Here is a 13187-nt window from a genome sequence, read left to right as displayed (position 1 = left end):
CTCAACAAAATATCAATTAAATACATAGCATATGTTCATTTTGTGTTAGTATATAAACATATTCTACGGTCTACTACATTATAAAAGGGAAGCCAATCTGTTAGGTTTTAAATTTAATTTCTTTTTGCTAGCTTTCAGGTAACAACCTGGCTACCAGAAGAGAAGTAAGTACTGAAGCAGGTCCAGTCTTTTGTTCTTCTAATAGTAACTGGGCTGCATTCACTAGTCTGGTAGCTTCAGGCTACCATTGTTATCACCATAGAGTAGGTATCAGTATGTATCAATTTTTTTGTCATATATAGCAAATGAAATCAGGGAGCTATTCTCCCTCAGTGAATGAAATAAGTGAAGTATTCTCACTCAGAGTAAGAGTCAATTCTTATGTTAAGGACTTCTAATACCAACACTAGATTAACAAGTTGAGAGAACTTTACTCTCATTTCATAAATCATTTCATATGAGACATGCTGATGAAATTATAAATGTGAAAATAATTTGAAGTGTCAAATAACTTTAAATACCTTTTTAAAGTCAGTCACAGACATAGATAAGAGCCAAAAGAATTTATTTACAAACTTTCTGACTTGACCAGTGGTGACAGCCAAAAAAAGAACACACCATAAAATAATTAACTAAGACCCCAATAATAGTTTTTAAGCCAGTAAGTAAATTACCAAAGCAACTCCTGATTATCAGACTAGAAAGACATCCTTTTGAGGGTCCTTCGATTGTATATTCAACCAAAACAGTTTGTGCAAAAAGCACCATGGTACTCGTAGGCTCAGCTGAGTCGTAGCTTCTAGAGTGCTACTTACTATCTACCTTACATAGCTGTTTCACCAGTTTTGTTGCTGTCTTTGTCAGCTTTTTCTCCTTCTCTGTTGACTCTTTCCTTTTTTCCTCCATTGTCAGCTCCTTTCTCTCCTCCATTGTTGGCTTCATTCTCTCCTTCTTTGTCCTGAACACTGATAAAAACTGCTTTGTTATAGCCTTCCCGGTTCCGAGCAATTTCAATAGCAAAAAATTGTATCCTGGGGGCAAAGATGGTGTTTTCCTCAGTGTAGCCCTGAGAACAGTCTAGTCGCAGCAAAGTACCATAGTTGAAATCTTCTACGATCCCATCAAACTTCAAGCAGAATGGCCTCCATTTCTCTTTGGCTGATTCTGATTTGAGTTCTTCTGGGTCCAATATATCTATCCTGAGTTTCTCAAAATTTTTCCGGAATTCAGAATAGATCTGGTCATCCACTTTGGTGAGTTTCAGGAATTGTGGGTCAACTGATGAAATCAGCTTGTAGTAGACTTCAGCATGTTGCATTGCTCTCACGGCCCAAGCCATCTCAATATCCGGCGGCTCATCAGTTCCACTGGTAGCCTCCATTTTGCAGTCCCAAAAGGAACCTTTTAAATGCATTTCAGCAAGTAGGGACTCTGCTTGACTTGGTAGTAAATCTATGAATAAGTGGTATGTGAGTGTATGTAGGAAAACTGAAAGTAACCCAACCTGACCCCAAATAAAGAAATATTTTCCATCATTCATTAAAATCACAAAATTCCTTTTTCCTTTGGAAAGCAACATACAACATTAGATGTCTTATGTCACAGGCCTATGTTTCCAAAAACTGAGCACTAAAAGAGTTTAAATTCTGTTTGTGTATCTGGTGAGGACTTAGACCTTTAATTTTATTTGTGAAAAACTGATGTTAGTTTTTTCAGAATGAAAATCATCTACTGAATATAGATTATGCTGAGAAGGTTTGGTAGGAGCCAGGGAGAAGGCACCATTGTCCTCACAGCCCCTCTTGCACTTGAGGAGTTTGGATTCTGCCTTCCTCATCCATTGCCGCCTAACGATTTACTACCCACTCCTGTAATGTTTCTCCTTTGGGATTTTTTTACCTATGAGGTTTGTCTATCTACACCTTATGTCACATGTTCCCTTCCCCTTTGACTTCACCTTGCCTTTCTTAAGGACATCCACAGGGAAAAAGAGTAAGCAAAGGAAAGTCATGGGACAACATGAAAACTTAGGTTGTTGTCTATTAGCTTTAAACAATAAAATGCTACTGGCTGGGTGTGGTGACTCACACCTGTAATCTTTGGCTGGCTAGGATAGGAGGATTGCTTGAAGCCAGGAGTTTAAGACCAGTCTGAGCAAGAGCAAGAACCCGTTTGTGCTAACAATTGAAAAATGAGCTGAGCATGATGGTGTGTGCCTGGAGGTCCAGTGACTTGTGAGGCTGAGCCAGGAGGGTTGCTTGAGCTCCACAGTATGAGACTGAGTTACAATGACACCAGTTCACTTTGGTCTGGGTGACAGAGCATGACACTATCTCAAAATAAATAAATAAAATAAAATGCTAGAACTCATGGCCTGTATTTGTCATGGTTAATTTTTATTTCTGTTTCCTCCTACAATGTTTACCGTAGTTAATAAATGCTGGTCTTCAGGCTTCAGGGGGACGTCCTCACTGATTAAAAGGTGCTATGCCTGATTTTGCCAATTGGTGGAGACTTCTATTTACTAATTAGAGTCTTGGAGCTTCTGACCACACATTCTAACAGCAGGGAAGAGAACCAAGGCCCTTCTGAAAGACAAAATTCAAATTGTTCCCAAAAGAACTGCTCTCAAGAGAGCTGGCATTGGTTTCTGCCAGTTAGAAGACACTTACCCCTCCTTTTCCTGTATACATTATCCTAAGACAAAAATTCTTTTCTACTGAATAAACTTTTGATTTCATGGTGATTCAAGCAAAACCATTGTTGAAGAATGATTGGTAAACAAAGTTGTGCCTACTCAACATGCATGATGGAGGCACCAAGTAACCTCACTTCATTAATCGTAACTTTAATATCTATTAAATATTCATGAATATTCATGTTCTCCTTCAATCCAACCATAATAATATATATTTTTTTCAAAATAGACTTTCTTACTTTTCACCATGGAACATCCAGGTATTTTACAGATGTGTAAAAGAAATCTAGGTGATACCAAAATTTCCAAGAGAGAAATTTTTTCAATCAGTAATTTAAATATTTAGTTAACATGATACCAAATATCTGGACACTTGGAAACCTCCAAATCCCTGGCAGAAGTGTTCATCTTTTATCTGCATGTCTTACCTTTTTAATGATACACAGATGAACTTTCTCCCAAGCTTATAAATGTGTTTCTTCTACCGTAAAGGAGAACTTAAGGATCGGGTGAGAAAAATTAAACAAATTTCTTTCTTTCTTTGGTCCATCATTAAATTCGACAATGTGTGGTTCATGGGTGTAGTTTTGGTGAAGTATTTGTCTACTTTAACCTGAACACATAGTTTCTCTACATTCTCCAAATCATTCTGAGCTTTCTGTAATTTATTGCCCCCAGTTTCCCGACATGGACAGACCTTCATGTCAGGATTACATCTCACAGGAGCTCTCTCTGAAAATAAAGGAAGTGAGAAAAACCCCACATTCCGAGGTGTTGTGTGTATATAAATATAAATATAATATGTTCCATGGTGAAAAATATATATAATGCACATCACAGTTTCAAGGACAGTAGGAAAGACATGAGCTGCCTAAAAGTGTCTATGACTTAGTATACTTGACAGCTGCAACGTTACTCATTCAGTCTGATTTCAGCGCTGAAATGTATTTATTTGTGCAGTTTCAAAGATGAAATTCATCACTTGTCTTAAGTTGCAGAGAAAGAATAAAGGTCAGTAGATCATCACAGTAAGACCCTTAGCCACTAAATGCAGTGGTAGAGCCCCTGGTTATTGTTAAGAAGAGTCAGAATATATATATATATATATATATATATATAAAAAGAAGAGTCAGAATAGGAAGAAAATGGTAAGAAATATTATTTTGTGTTCTCATTCCTCATAGATGCTCTTAAATATGGAGGGTCAGTGATGTGGCTCAATCCTGTTTTGAAATTCTGTAGTTTCTATAAAGGCAGAGCTCTAAGTGCCTGGAAACCGGCGATATGATGGTGGCAATTTCCACAAAATCTATAATAATCTAGTTTTCTTTTAGGCTGCTCTTAATCTGTATAGCATACTATCCCCAGACAGCAGTATAGAGCATGAACCATATGAACAATAAATTAAAATAATTTCACAGTCTGCATTTTGTTTTGATTTGTCTTTATGGTAGGTAAGTGGTGTAAAATATTTTTTTTCACATAAGAAGCCATTGAAAATATCAAGGAAATGTTAACATTTGTGTGTTTTGTGGCTAAACTATTTCTAATATATAATAATAAAAGAGTTCTTCTATTATTTTTAAAGGACAGTGGTAGAACACATTTTAACAAAAAATAATTATTTGTGAACTATTATATTTAATTAGTATGCATTAACTGTTACAGGTTTTGTTTTCTAATCCTCTGCACATTATCCTTCTGCTTTTGCATACCACAGTAGACTAATTTTTATTATTTCTTGCCAAGGCTATCACATAGTCCATTCCCAGGTGATTTTAGTGGGAGTGTGAATCAGTAAAACACTTTTGAGAATAGAGAATTATCTATTACAATTTTAGATATACATACTCTTTGACCCAAGATGTTTACTTATAAAAATTTATATTAGAATTTTATTCACACAAGTTCCCCCAGATTATGTACATACAAATATTTAATACAGTATTAGAAATCAATCAAAGCATTTGAGTGTCTATCAGTAGAGACATGGCTAAGATGCTGTCCAGGGGAACACTATTCTGCAGTGTGGGGTGCAGACCTTTAAAGACACGGTGTAGATTTGCATGTGCTCATTTGGACAGTAGCCCACTATTTTGCAAAGTTAAAAAAATGCAACTTCAAATAGCTGAGCATTGTGGTGAGTGCCTGTAGCCCAGCTACTTGGGAGGCTGAGGCAAGAAAATCACGTAAGCCCAAGAGTTTGAGGTTGCTGTGATGCAACAGCACTCTACCGAGGGTGACAAAGTGAGACTCTTAACACAATAACTAAGAAAATGCCAGGAAGACTATGTTAACCAGTGTGATGAAAATGTGTCAAACTGTTTATAAAACCAGTGTGTGGTGCCCCATGATCGCATTGATGTACACAGCTATGATTTAATATTAATAAAAAAATAAAAAATAAATAAAATTAAAAAAAATCAACTTCCTCAAAATTACTTATTTATTTTGTGGAAATATATGCAAAACATTCTTACCTTTTTCTAATTTTTATTTTATTATCCCCCATCTTCATGTGATACTGTCTTTTCTTGTCAGACTAGGAGAACATTAACTTTTTGTTTTATCACTTTCTATTCTATTTGCTTTCATAAAATAATTAGAAAACATAAAAGAGGTAGATGAGAAAAATATTACGTTTAGTATAATTTAGTACTTGGTGTCTTTTGAATACTAACACAAGTATCTCCTGCACACGACTGAGACTATTAAGAGTGAGAGCTTGCCTGGAGAAATAAGTTTAAGACTCACTAGTGGTGGTTTTGATGAAGTTTCCTAAAGTAAATGTGTATATGGGTGGCCCCAGGTTATGGGCAAGATACATTTCTGAGAATGTCTTTAGTTTAAATTTGTATGTAATTGGATCCCTGATGAATAGCGCATATATGGTAATGATATTAATAACAAAATGATAATGGCTTATATGTGGTAATGATACAGTGTAATATTATCATAATAATAATGCTCCTTTATTCCAGTAATAAGTCTCAGAAACTATTGTGCTCTTTTAATTCAATCAAAAAGAACCTAAAAACAAACACAAAAATTTCGATAGGAGATAAGAGAAATACCAAAGAAGAATATTCAAGGTTTAACACCCCCAAAACAATATTTTGCTCACGGGAAGGGCCATTTTTGAGGCAATAAAGCCAGCCAGCATGAATCAGAAGTTGATGGTGGAGCTCGTGGATGGAGAGGATGGCCTGGTTGCTGGGAATCAGGATTTGATTCTGCGCTGGGGGAGGGGAGATTACCTCTGAGGTCAGTGTCCTGAAAAATGTATCTAGGGTTGTTCACACAGACTTTTCTTTGTTTTTTGTTTTTCTTTTCTTAATCATAAATGGCCCTGTAGCAGCTGAAGTTCTCACTAACTGCATGGTAAACTTTAGGCTTAAAGTTACAGATTCTTCTTCTTCTCTCCTTCTTTCTTCCTTCTTCCTTTTTCCTTTCTTCTTCTTCTTCTCTCTCTCCTTCTCCTTCTCGTCCTTCCTTTTTTTTTTAAATAGTGGGAACACTTAAAATCTTTCTTCCCCTTACCTCTCTCCCTCCCCTATTCTCTCTCTCTTGGGTTACTGTGAGGGTCTTTCTAAGACCTCCCCCCCCGCCTCAAAGAGAAAAAGATGGAACAGACTAGGATTCCCACCATCTAAATTTTAATAAGGAATCTTCCAGATAATAAAATGGTGTTTTTCCTTCCTTAAAGTTTCTCTGCCTATCTGTCACCTTCACGTGTAAAGTTTGATAATGCGGCTCATGCTTAGAGGCATCATGAACAGGCATTTTGTTTTTTTAAATAAGGAATGAAAAATTCATGACACACATCATCAGACACAAATTTTCATGCAGGAAACATCCTCAAAACAATAAAGTACAATCTATTCGAGAGATGCCTGAACTGCAGGCAAAAGTGTTAGTGTATTTATAATTTTCTTGAAAGTTTAAAAGGCAAACCACAATTATCAGGTGACAACTCCTTCCTCAATGAAGTATTCACAAAAGAAAGGTTGATAACCTTTGCATTTTCTTATTCCAAGCAAATCACACATGCCGGAGGTTCAAAGAAGATAAATGTGATTCTTTTATACTTTTTGCCATATGCTTAAAGTGGTGGACGTAGGACAGGCCGGTTAGCAGATAAGCACCAGGCTTTTAGATATTATGTCAGAAGGTCCATTCTCATGGGATGTGATTTTATGTTAAAAATTAGAGTGGTTTGCAATCAATTCTATTGCACAGAAGGAGAGGGGACCATAGCATTCTAAGAAAATATTTTGCGAATACTTTCTTTCTCCAAAACCTATGGGTAGAGGAAGCTAATGAACTCATCTTTTCTTCACTATTTGTAACTCAGAATATTAAAAACAAAACAAAACAAAACAAAAACAAATGAGTGATATTTCTGCCAGTAACAGCAAAAAGTCAGGTTGGATGGGATGACCCAACCACCGTGAGTCACTTGCTTGTGACTGTTGCTCTGCCCCTTTCTTCCTGCCATTGTGCACCGTGCTGTCTCCAGGCACCTTCTCCACATGCAAAAAATCACAGAACTCATATCAGTGAAAGGAATGGAATCTCTTTTTAATTAAGGTGACATGTTAGATTTGAAGCTAGATAAAAACCTCCTGATAGTTTCCAAAGTAATTTTTTTCTCTCTGTTATTTTGATTCCTTTTCTGTCCTCTCATGCACTGTCCTTCGATCCTAAAACCCACTTGGCATTGCTGTTGTGCTTCTGAGTTTTGTGGTATCCAGTTTCTTAATGTCCTGTGTAAAATGGCTGGATCAGGTAGAGAAATGTCATATTATAGAATAGTTATAGTAAACAATCAAATTCTTTGTTTTATTAACCACAAATAAATGATAGAGCAGCACCATTTTCCTCATTCCTAGAACATTGCTAGAAATTTTATATCTTTCAAACAATATCAACAGGGATAAAGTTTCTTTGGAAAGAACTAACAGTTCCTAGTTTCACTCTGTGGATAATGGCATTAACTCTAAACCTGCTGTTAAAAGTATATCTTTCTCCACAATGATGGAGACAAAATTAAATTTGTATTGTAATCTTAACCCTGGCCGTGTTCTAATATTTTGTTTAATAATTCCACGTAGTGGGATTCATTATTGACAATAGAATAGTACTGATTCAAAATGACATTGTGTCAACTTAACTCTATTTTTAAAGACACTATTTATGTAACATTTATGCATATGTTGTCATGGTCAGCATTTGCTAAGTTTTCACCCACTATTACAGTCAGGATCGAGGTCAACTATTTTAGCCCATATTGATTTTTCTACTTCTTATGCCAACCCTTTATTAAGTCTATCACAGATTTTGACACTTAATTATATCCTAGGGTTTATTTATCATTGATTGAAAATATGTCCCAATGAGGAATTAAACTCTTTAATAGAGTAATCACATTGCAATCTTATTCTCACAATTGCCAGCATACTCTGCAAGCTCAGCAAAGATTCAACAAATGCTTACAGAACTAAAATACATGAACAGTTCTCCTGAAATAGCCATCAGAAGGAAGACTGCTTTATTGTCAAGCTTTAAGATTAAAGTTTGCATTACTTGGAGAAATCTTTATCCAGTTTTCACAGAAATGAAGGAATTCCTGTGTTGGAAATGACTTGAGATTATACAGTCTAAATTCTCTGATTTACAATATAGCTGAGGAGTGGTTGGCCAATCTCCAGTGAGAGGGAACGACCCCTCGGCAAGGCAGTTACGCCTTTTCCAGTAGCTCAAAAGGTGAGGTTCCTTTTAGCCTTGAATTTGTCCCCTTGGAACTTCAGATGAACATTAGCACTGAAACTTTCCTCTCAGCAACAGTGCTGGTGTTCCTGTTTGTCTTCTGTGCCTTAGTTCGTTTAATAATTCCCCACATCCCTTCACGTGTTGGTGAGTCATAGCAAACCCCAATGTAAATAAACTGAAACAACATGGAACATTATTATCTCACGGAACAGCAAGAGGCAGGATGGATTCTAGTATTTGTTGATTCGGCTCCTCATTGACGTTATTGAAGACTGTTTTCATCTTTCCCTTTTCTCTCTGCTGTCGTCCTCGGTGGAGGTCTCACCATTAGCCCAGTAGAAAGCCGACTTCTCCTTACGCATTAGTCAAGAAAAGGATGAGAACGTATCTTGCATATCTCTGGAGAATTTTCCCAGAACTCTCAGAAGGTTTCACGTCTCATTAGCAAAAATTGGGCAACATCTCCTTGCCTAAAGCAGTTCCTGGCATGGGTGACGGATCATAATAAATGGTTTAGAAAAATTATCTCGGTGTGAAACAGACTCAACTGCAATTCTACTACTTGTGTTTCATTTGCTTTTGTTCTGCGTGTTTTTCTTCATTCAGTTACAAACTACTGACTATTAACCCTTTTGATATTAATGATCATTATTAAGTAACTATTTCATGTTAACACCAAGATATCATTCTGACAGCATTTTGATGAAAATCCAGGAAATATACAAAAACTTCAAATTTTTTTAAGCAAATATAAGTGGGTTAAGCAAAAGAGTTTACAGTAACAAATTTTTATATGTAATCTGTACCTCTCCTGAGAGGGTATCTTTTTATTTTTTTGTACTTTGAAGAATTATTTTAAATGTATATTCAGTTTAATACCTAAAACTCCCACACATTCATAAACCACTATTTCATAGGGTGAGATAAGTTAAAATTTTCTCTCAAAGTGATGGTTTTCAAGCAAATATTATGTTTGGTCTCTGCCCACTTTTGTTCTTTCTGGGTAACAAATAATAAACCCAGGCTTTACAATTTTCTCTGTTTACTGCCATGTTCATTTAATGAGGACAGTAATTTAAAGCATAATTGGTAAACTAAATAGGCAGTTATTATACTTTTATGCACCCAATAATTATAATGGGATTTACACAATTGCCAAGATAAAAGAACCACATCAAACAGAACCAAAGCAACACACACAATATTTAAGTTCTTTTCTAAGACAGAGAATTGCATGGTTAGAGAAATTGTCTCAATAAGATCTACTAGCTGCAGCTTCACAATAATTGAAAATTTCTGATAATAATAGGAGCTCATCAAATATGTACACAAACACATTTACTGGCAATAATAAAACCTAAGTAAGAAAAATTAGAGTTTTTTCTTTTATTGCTTAGATAATTACTCAGCTGTCACATAAATAGTTGGCAGAGTATACCATTTAAATAGTTTATAATATATAATACTGGAAGCAGGTATCTTTTAACTGGAGAACTCTTTTTTTTTTAACTCTTTTTGTTATTTAATTTATTTATAAAATAACTTTGAACAAAACATTTCACCAGGCACCGTGGAGCAGTGAATTTGTCTTAGTCTTCTGGTTACATTTATAAAGATAACTTCTCATTCTTCTTGTATCTTATGAAAGTACAGTAAGCGGACCATAGGCATAGTCCCATAAAGACAAAGAATTTTGGAGATTCAGCAGGCCGAAGATGTAGACTAAATGATAAAGAAAGAAAATGAGAGGATGAATGGTAACTGGCTGAGACTTTTCTGTTATTTTGCTCTGCTAAGGGCTTGCAAAAGGGAGAGCCAACCAAAATCTGCAGGGGTCAGCAGGTGGAAGACCCATAGTTTAGAGCTGCAATGTGGATTGGTTGAAAGTACTTGTGTCAGATGAAGAATAAAACAAGAAGTTAGTTATAATTCTTGCAATTTCAAAGGATACGGTAAATAATGGCGATGACAACAAACTTATAGTAAAAACATTCACCTAATAGATGTAAAAGTATGAAGCAGGAAGGATGGGGACAGAAGTTTCTGGAAAAACAAGTTACAAAAGTGTTGTAGAGAGAGTGCTGGGACGTTTTCCTGGTCGACCTTCATGGCTCTGGGATACAGAAGGGAGCCTTTGTCCCCTACCTCCAGCCTAGTCAGAGAGTCTCCAGTAGGAGAAGGTTGACAAGTTGAAATTGGCACTAGTGTGGCCAGTTCTGGAGAAGCCTAGAATTTGGAGCAGCAGGAGCAATGGAGAAGGATTTCTTCCCTGCGATCCCAGTGTGGGCTTCCTGAGACCCAGCCTGGGTCACCTCACAGGGAACTTTGGCCAAGACTGCTTCCTGCCACAGGCAATGCAGAGATAGAGCAGAATTAGACCCTTGGGCGTAGAAGCTGGAGATTTCATTTCTGTTACATTTTGTGTGGGTCTGTCAGTGTCAGAGGAAAGGTATTGTCTCATCCAGGCAGCTGAAGCCAGGGGTTCCCACTGGGGGATGGCTCAAGAACCAACCTTATGAGGGAAAGAATCCACTTCACATGTTCTCTAAGCCCAACCCGGAAAGCTTGGTGGCAGCAGTGCTTGTTAAGAAGGTGGGTCCCTGTGACAGTTTTGAGTATGACTGTGTTATGGGCCATTATTTCACTTCCTAGAAACACAGTCGCCAGCATCCTTTCTGATTCATGGACGTTTCACCTTGCTGGGTTTATCATTATTGCTGGGGGGGCTTCAGCAAGCCCCTTGGGTTCTATCTGCTAGTCTTTTACATTTCTTGACGTTTATGTATCTCAAAACTTTTATAATGACCCACAGAAGACCTTTTTTTTTTTTTTTTTTACCTTTCTCCTCTTTTTATTGTCTTGGCTTCTTCAACGGAGGAATAAAGATGAGGTGTAGCCAGCTGCCTCCAGGGAGGGGACGTGTGAGCAGGGAGGTAGAGAAGGGGAGCAGACGTCTCTCCCCTCCCTGGGGTGCTTGGGGTTCCACAGTGAAGGGCTACGAAGTTGGAGAAAGACAAACAAAACTTTCAAGTAGGATACGTCTCTGATTATTAAACTTAATGGACGTTTCATCACTGCATCAAGACTGTTAGGGTTCTAAAATTGACAATGACTTTCAAAAAATGGTGAAATATTCATATCCAGAAGAGCAGATCAGCCACACATGACGGATCTGTAACGTTATGCAAAGATTATTATAGCAGCTGCGTAACTGCTGCCTGAGGCAAGAGACAGAACGTTATCAGACCTTGGCGCCTTCTCTGTCTATGCCCCTTCCTTATCATCTCTCTCCTACGACAACCCCTAACATTTGTGGCAATAATTTCTCTTTTTACCTTATTGGGATCAACTCACCCATTTTACTCTTAATGGATGTTTGAATTGTTTCCAGTTTTTGGTCGTTGCTGCTTTTTTGCTGTAGGAACGATGCTCCTACAAACGGTCTCACCTGCCTTTCTTTCTTTTTTTTTTTTTTTTGATACAGAGTCTCACTTTGTCACCTTGATAGAGTGCCATGGTGCCATACCTCACAGCAACCTCAAATTCTTGGGCTTAAGCGATCCTCTTGCCTCAGCCTCCCAAGTAGCTGGGACTACAGGCACCTGCCACAACGCCCAGCTCTTTTTAGAGACGGAGCCTCGCTCTTGCTCAGGCTGGTCTCGAACCTGTGAGCTCAGGGCCATCCACCCGCCTTGGATTCCCAGAGTGTGAGGATTACAGGTGTGAGCCACCCCACGCAGCCTCACACGCCTTTCTTGACGCACACGCACACTAGTTCCCCCAGGGATTGTGTTTAGTGCTGGCGTGAACTCACAGGCAGTGCCTGTCTCTGCGTGGGGGCTGACATTCAGAGCCCCCGCGGGGCGTGATGTTGTCTCTTGTTCCGTGTGCTCTCCAAGGCTGGTTATCATCCGCTTTTTCAATGGATGTGAAATGACATTCTGTCGCGGCTTCAGTTAACATTCCTTTGTGTGTGTGTGTGTTAACCCGTTGGATTTCTTTTTTTCTGATGTGTCTGCTCGAATGTTTTTCCCATTTTCATTTTATGTTGTCTTATTTCTTATCAATTTAAAGGAGTTCAATATATACAGAGAGTGCCAAAGAATATGCACATTTTAAGAAATGAAAAAAATGTATTAAAATTGTAATGATATATACCAATAAAGATAAATGCAGGTCAAGTTTGAGCACCTCTTGTAACTGCAGAAGTCAAATGTGAATTTAGAATTACAAATTTCATACAGTCTTTTCCTTTCTTAAAATGCGTACACTTGTTTGGGGGATGCCCTCTGTATTCTGAGTACTAAGTTAGTCTTCTGTTCATTATATGTCCCACAAAAATCTCTACATGATAACTTGTCTTTTTACTATTTTTAAATTTTGATGAATAGATATTCTTTGACTTAATGTATTTCAATTATGTATACAATTCAATTATATACACAATTAAATTGAATACCTTTCAATGTACAATCTTTTCCTTTTTAGAAATGCTCTGTAGTTTAGGAAATCCTTGCCTTACCGACCTTGTCCTGAAGTTTTAGAAATTTCCCTTCCACATTTATTTATCCATTTTTTATTTCAGATTAATATGAGGGTACAGACAATTAGGTTACATTGTTTGTGTTTGGTGGGTAGAGTCCCGGTTGATGTTATGTCCCTCACCCAGGAGGTGTCCTATGTACCCTTAAATTGTGCCTGTTTGGTGAAAGTACAT

At 37.3% G+C, this 13187-nt stretch overlaps 1 protein-coding gene across 1 annotated transcript; it reads right to left on the bottom strand.

Moving 5' to 3' along the window:
• Positions 1–548: 548 nt before the first annotated feature.
• LOC128561712 (protein PBDC1-like) lies at positions 549–1381 on the bottom strand. Its single transcript, XM_053556263.1, has one exon. The coding sequence runs from the start codon at positions 1379–1381 to the stop codon at positions 824–826; it is 558 nt and encodes a 185-aa protein (XP_053412238.1). The 3' UTR covers positions 549–823.
• Between the last annotated feature and the right edge of the window lie 11806 nt (positions 1382–13187).

Source organism: Nycticebus coucang, chromosome 12 (genome assembly GCF_027406575.1).
Source record: "Nycticebus coucang isolate mNycCou1 chromosome 12, mNycCou1.pri, whole genome shotgun sequence".
Classification (NCBI taxonomy): Eukaryota; Metazoa; Chordata; class Mammalia; order Primates; family Lorisidae; genus Nycticebus; species Nycticebus coucang.
This window is presented reverse-complemented; position numbering and strand designations above follow the sequence as displayed.